We start from the raw sequence: 6,291 nt of genomic DNA, 5'->3' as shown, positions 1-6,291 counted from the left end.
TCCTTGTTCTCCAGGTGGATGCCTGATTGCTGATACTTAAACTGTTGTTTCTTGTTCTCCAGGTTGTCGCCTGATTGCTGATATTTCAACTGTCTTTCCTCGTTCTCCAGGTGGATGCCTGATTACTGATATTTCAACTGTCTTTCCTTGTTCTCCAGGTGGATGCCTGATTGTAGAATCTTTAATTGCTTTTCCTTGTTCTCCAGGTGGGTGCCTGATTGCTGAATCTTTAACTGCTACTCCTTGTTCTCCAGGTGGATACCTGGTTGCTAAAACTTGGTCCATCTTCTTTTCACAACTGCCTTCCTTTGGCTTGTTCTCCCTCGTTCCTCCAGGTGGGTGCCTGATTTTCAACAAAATAGATAAAACAAAAGAAAATTTTCTGCCCCAGTTTGGTAACTGGACGCATCTGTAAGTGTTGATTGTTACCAAATATCTCTAACAATCTGTAAGCTAGATCCCATTATCCAGGAGGGTCCTGAAAATCTCTAGCAAGTTTCCAAAGCTACATTATATTTTTTAGAGGTATGATTTCCGTCGAATCTTGTTATCTAAGACAGTCTAAAAACTACCTCCCGTTATCCAGGAGGGTCTTGAAATTTCAATTTAAAGCTTATCTTACGAATGACAATTTCAACGCTAAATTGTACTCTCTTATAACAACACTTACTTATCTAATGGAATGCTTAAAGTTACGTCCCATTATTCAGGTGGGTCCTGAAGTTTCGAATTGAGTCTTGTCTTAAAAATTGAAAAATTCAAACCAACTTATATTTTCACAAACTAGGGCTTATGCTAGATATTGTACTCATGAATATTTCGAATTAAAGCTAAGTCCCATTATCCAGGAGGGTCCTGAAAATTTCCAATTAAATCGAGGAAAAGGTGGGAAAAGATGGTATTTCTTCTTGGGGGAAAAAGTTGAGGAAGCAGAAAATCATAACCACCAGGCTGGGAAAGAAGAGAAGTCAGAATCTTTGTTCTCATGGGGTAAAAAGGTGGAAAAAGATGGTGTTTCTTATTTCTTGAGGAAGTAAAGCGAAAACGGGTTCTTTTCGATCCCTCTGTTGGCCAACCCAAGAGATAGAGGCTATGAGAGTCTCCCCAAATTACATTGAAATCCGAGGCCTTTGGGTAATGTCCAAAGTGTATCTTAAACATGCAAACTTCGAAGCTCCACTTATAATCCTCTGGGGTGTATTTATGCCAAATTCCGCTACTCATGATTATTTTGAATTTTAAACTAAGTCCCATTTTCCAGGAGGGTCCTGAGAATTCTGCGATCAAACCTGCATGGTACTTGCTTTCCTTATAGGGTGCTTCCTGAAACAAATGCCTTCTTTGCCCCTGTTTTAAATATAAGAAAATCTTGTCAGTTTAAAACGTGGTGGTTAGTTGTGGCATTCTTGCTGGGGATGATTTTCTCTTTGCCATGCTTTGCTTCGACCGACTGCCTTGAACTGGTCGAGAATTGTTTTGACCTCTTGACTGATCCTTAACTGCAGGATCCCCAACTGTTATTTTTCACTTCTGAACCTTTTATTCGTAACCATACATCTCCCATGACATTACTGAACCATTCCATCGATTTAACCTTTGCTTACACCCTATGTCCCACTTTTTATCATACTATCTCCAGCATGTTCTAATTGCATTTTGCTTTGTGCAATTTTGACTCTGGTAGTACACTTTGACATTCCTTCTTATTTGTTGAAACAAGGCTAACCTTGGGAGAGATTTAGAGGAGTAAAAATTAACAATAATGAAATGCAACGATTTTGAGAATTAAGAATAAAGAAGAAAATCCAAATTTGGATGACTGTTGGAGATAGGAAAAGGAACTTATCTGAATGGAGTCACTGACACCAACGATCATGGTATGCATTTTGGATTAATCAGCCCAGTCTATTTAACCACTCTCTTTTCCAATTGTTTTACTTCGTGCTCCAAGATCTCCACAACCCAAATTTTACTTTCCGCCAACTTTCAGACCTTGTTTGGCTTGCAGTGTCCTGAAGGGTTTTCATCGAAAAACCTCTCTCATCTGTTCATTCCTTAATTCCTTGTTGCCTTATGGTGCCCGCGAAGGTTTTCACCAATAAGACTCTCTCATTTTTATTTTCTCTCGGCTTTCGTCGCCTCATGGTGCCCTTGAGGGTTTTCACCAATAAGACTCTCTCATTTTTTGATTTCTCTTGCTTAAACCGGAGTGTTGCCCCTGATATGAGTTCTCTTTACATTGCTTGACTTGGCATCTCTCGAAGACTGATCGGGCGGTCTTTCTTTGGACAGCAATGTGGGTTCTTGGATATGTTTGGGAAGAAAAGGGTATAAAACGGGTTCAAAACAACTTCAAATGGGTTAGAATTACAACTTTTGGAATCACATTTCTTATTACAATCACAACTTCTGCCCCAATTTCTTGCTTGGGGATCTTTTGACTTTTTATTTTACTATGACCGAGTCGTGAGACTGCCTACGTATCCTTAATAGGAATCAGGTCAAACGTAGTTCATGCCTGAATTTCTTTTTTTCTTTTCTCTTTTCGCTTTTTTTTTCTTTTTCGTTATTGATTCCAAAAGAGGGGTATGAAATAAAATAAATAAGGATCAAAAGGGGAAACAAAGGGTAGAGTGTTTAGATAGCAGAACAAATTGCCTTCGTCATTCCAATCTTCAAAACAATGCCAAGTACAAACAATCAACAATTGAACCAAAGAAATCATACATAATATCTCTTGATTGTATCAGAATTGATAACCATGTCTATGCATTTTCCTTCGATATTTGTTAAACATAAAGCACCATTGGACAGTACTCTGGTCACAATGAATGGCTCTTGCCAATTCGGGGCGAACTTGCCTTTTGCTTCTGCCTGATGTGGAAGGATACGTTTCAGCACTTGCTGGCCCACTTCAAACTTCCGGGGACACACCTTTTTGTTGTATGCTCTTGCCATTCTCTTTTGATACAACTGGCCATGACACACAACTGCCAATCTTTTTTCATCAATCAAGCTCAATTGCTCCAAACGGGTTTTGATCTACTCATCATCATCAATCTCATCCTCAACGACAATCTGAAGGGACAGGATTTCAACTTCCGCAGGTATCACTGCTTCAGTGCCATATACCAGCAAATAAGGAGTTGCACCTACCGAAGTACGGACAGTAGTGCGATAACCCAATAACGCAAATGGTAATTTTTTGTTCCATTGCCTCGAACCTTCTACCATTTTCCGAAGTATCTTCTTTATGTTTTTGTTGGCTGCCTTGACTGCTCCATTCACCTTGGGACGATATGAGGTAGAATTTCGATGTGTAATCTTAAACTATTGACATACCTCTTCTATCAAATTACTGTTAAGATTAGCACCATTATCCGTGATGATTATCTTTGGGATTCCGAATCGACAGATGATATTTGAGTGAACAAAATCGACCACTGCTTTCTTGGTCACTGATTTGAAAGTTTTGGCCTCAACCCACTTGGTGAAATAATCAATGGCTACCAGAATGAACCTGTGCCCATTGGATGTTGCTGGCTTAATTGGTCCAATGACATCCATGCCCCAAGCAACAAAGGGCCATGGTGCTGACATTGTGTGCAATTCCGATGGTGGAGAATGAATCAAATCTCCATGTACTTGGCACTGATGATATTTGCGCACAAAACTGATACAATCTCGCTCCATGGTGAGCCAATAATAACCTTCTTGGAGAATTTTCTTTGCCAGCACATATCCGCTCATATGTGGTCCGCAGACTCCCGAAAGTACTTCGGACATGACAGCCGTAGCTTGTCTAGCATCTATGCATCTTAATAATCCAAGGTTTGGTGTTCTTTTATACAAAACTCCTCCACTTAAGAAAATTCCACTTGCCAACCGTCGAATTGTTCTCTTTTGATCCCAAGTGGCTTGCACTAGATATATCCCCATTCTGATGTATTCCTTGATATCGTGGAACCATGGTTCGCCATCAAGTTTTTCTTCTATCTTGTTACAGTAAGCATGCTGATCTCAGACTTTCATCGCAGTTCGAGTTACATAGATGATGTCAAACTCTGTGAGCAAAATCTGCCACTTCGCAAGTCTTCCTGTCGGCATAGGCTTTTGAAAGATATACTTCAACGGATCCAAGCGCGAAATAAGGTAAGTAGTGCAAGATGACAAATAATGTTTCAATTTCTGAGCCACCCAAGTTAGGGCGCAACATGTCCTTTCCAGATGAGTGTACTTAACCTCATAAACCACCATGACTGACGCGGCTATTACTTTAGGAACTGGAATATTTCTCCCCTCTGGGATCTTTTCAACTGATACTGCGTCAAAAACCTGATATACCCATGGCCCTTTGTCGTCTTCAACTTCGATGAAAGGTATGATGGCATCACTTTGGGCACACATATTATCCTCACTGTGCACCACAATTTCCTATCTGTCACCTTCAAATTTAACCATCTGATGCAATTTAGACGGTACTGCCTTGGCGGCATGAATCCAGGGTCGCCCTAGCAACAAATTGTAAGAAACTGCCACGTCCAACACTTGGAATTCCATAGTGAACTCAATGGGCCCTATTGTCAATTCCAATATTATATCACCTACTGAATCTTTGCCCCCGTCGTCGAACCCCCGAACACAAATGTTATTCCTGTGAATTCTATCATTGTCCACTTTCAGCTTGTTCAACGTGGAGAGAGGGAAAATGTTCGCACTAGACCCATTGTCGACCAGAACTCTGGTAACCATAAAATCTTCGCACTTTACCGTCAGATAAAGTGCCCTATTATGCTCGGTACCCTCCACGGGCAACTCATCATCGGAGAAAGTAACTCTATTTACCTCAAATATTTTGCTTGCTATCTTCTCCAGATGGTTTACCGAGATCTTGTCGGGAACATGGGCCTTATTCAAGATTTTCATCAGCGACTGACGGTGCTCATCTAAATGGATTAGCAATGAGAGCAATGAGATCTGAGAAAGCGTTTTCCTCAACTGCCCTACAACTGAATAGTCCTGCACTTTCATTTTTTCTCAAAAACTCTTTTGCTTCCTCTTCAGTTATGGCTTTCTTTACCAGTGCTAGATTATCTTTTGCTCTTCTTAACTCCTCAGGAGTAAAACACCTTCCCGAGCGAGTTAAACCCTGTGCTTCACAGACTTCTTCTTTGACTTCCTTCCCTTTGTACATCACTACCACTCGTTCATAATTCCAAGGAACGGCCTTGCTGTTGATTATTGGTAACTGGGTTACTGGCTTGATAATAACCCGATCTGCGCGGGCACCTTCCACGATTATGACAGGTTGGCTGACTGCTCCTAGTACAATCACCTTTATCCCTTCTTGTTTCGTTGCAACCTTGCTCGAAGACCCTTTCTCAACTGTCACAGCTGGCTCAACACTCTTTTTTCTCGGCTTGAGCACCAACTTCTCACCTGCTGATTGTTCATCTTTCTTGACTCCTCTAGACCGAATCATCATGATGGTCTGTGATTGCTTCTTGGGCTCTCCCTCCGCATGTACTATTTCGATCATATTTGCCTCCTGGTGGGCTGGCATTGGATTCCTGTTAATATTGGGTGCCTCAGGAGATTGAACTTCAATTCTATTGGTATCAATAAGCTCCTGTATCACACTTTTCAAGTTCCAGCACTTCTCTGTATCATGACCCGGAGTACCAGAATAATACTCACAGCTGACAATATAGTCAAGACTCTTTGGAGGAGGATTTGGCAGTTTGGACTATATCGGCCTTAGCATATCTAGCTGTTTTAGCTTGTGGAACAGACTAGTGTATGATTCTCCCAATGGAGTAAAGGTTTTCTTTTTCTGCAACCTTTCACCCTTGAATGCTTGACTAGGACAGAAACTTGGTCCGGGAGTATTTTGGTAGGCTCGTAGATGTGGATAAGTATTTTGTAGGACGGGAGCATGTCATTGAGTGTAGGCAGGAGGTTGGTTGTATGCTTGTGCATGGTGGACGGAAAAATGAGGTTCTGGTGGGGAATAGTAGTGTTGGGGTGGATTGTAGTGATAAGTTTGTTGGTGGGGTCGAGGTTGATTGTAGTGGTAAGGTGAACCTCTGGATTCAGACCAAGTTCCTAAATCAACCATTGCTGCTTCCTCTCTCTTCTTTTTCCCAATCCCTCCTATGCCGCCCTGAATAGCCTGAGTAGTCGCTTTGATAGCCGAATAGCTCATGATTTTATTCAACTTGAGGCCCTCTTCTACCATTCCCCCCATCTTTACCACTTCGTTGAATGACTTTCCCACAACTGAGACCAAAT

At 41.3% G+C, this 6,291-nt stretch overlaps 1 protein-coding gene across 1 annotated transcript; it reads right to left on the bottom strand.

The window, feature by feature from the left end:
• Positions 1-4,434: 4,434 nt before the first annotated feature.
• Positions 4,435-4,926, bottom strand: LOC138870252 (uncharacterized). Its single transcript, XM_070148046.1, has one exon. The coding sequence runs from the start codon at positions 4,924-4,926 to the stop codon at positions 4,435-4,437; it is 492 nt and encodes a 163-aa protein (XP_070004147.1).
• Between the last annotated feature and the right edge of the window lie 1,365 nt (positions 4,927-6,291).

The sequence above is a fragment of the Nicotiana sylvestris genome, chromosome 6, assembly GCF_000393655.2.
Source record: "Nicotiana sylvestris chromosome 6, ASM39365v2, whole genome shotgun sequence".
Classification (NCBI taxonomy): Eukaryota; Viridiplantae; Streptophyta; class Magnoliopsida; order Solanales; family Solanaceae; genus Nicotiana; species Nicotiana sylvestris.
Note: the sequence above shows the minus strand (reverse complement) of the source record. Positions and strands in the feature narration are given on the sequence as shown.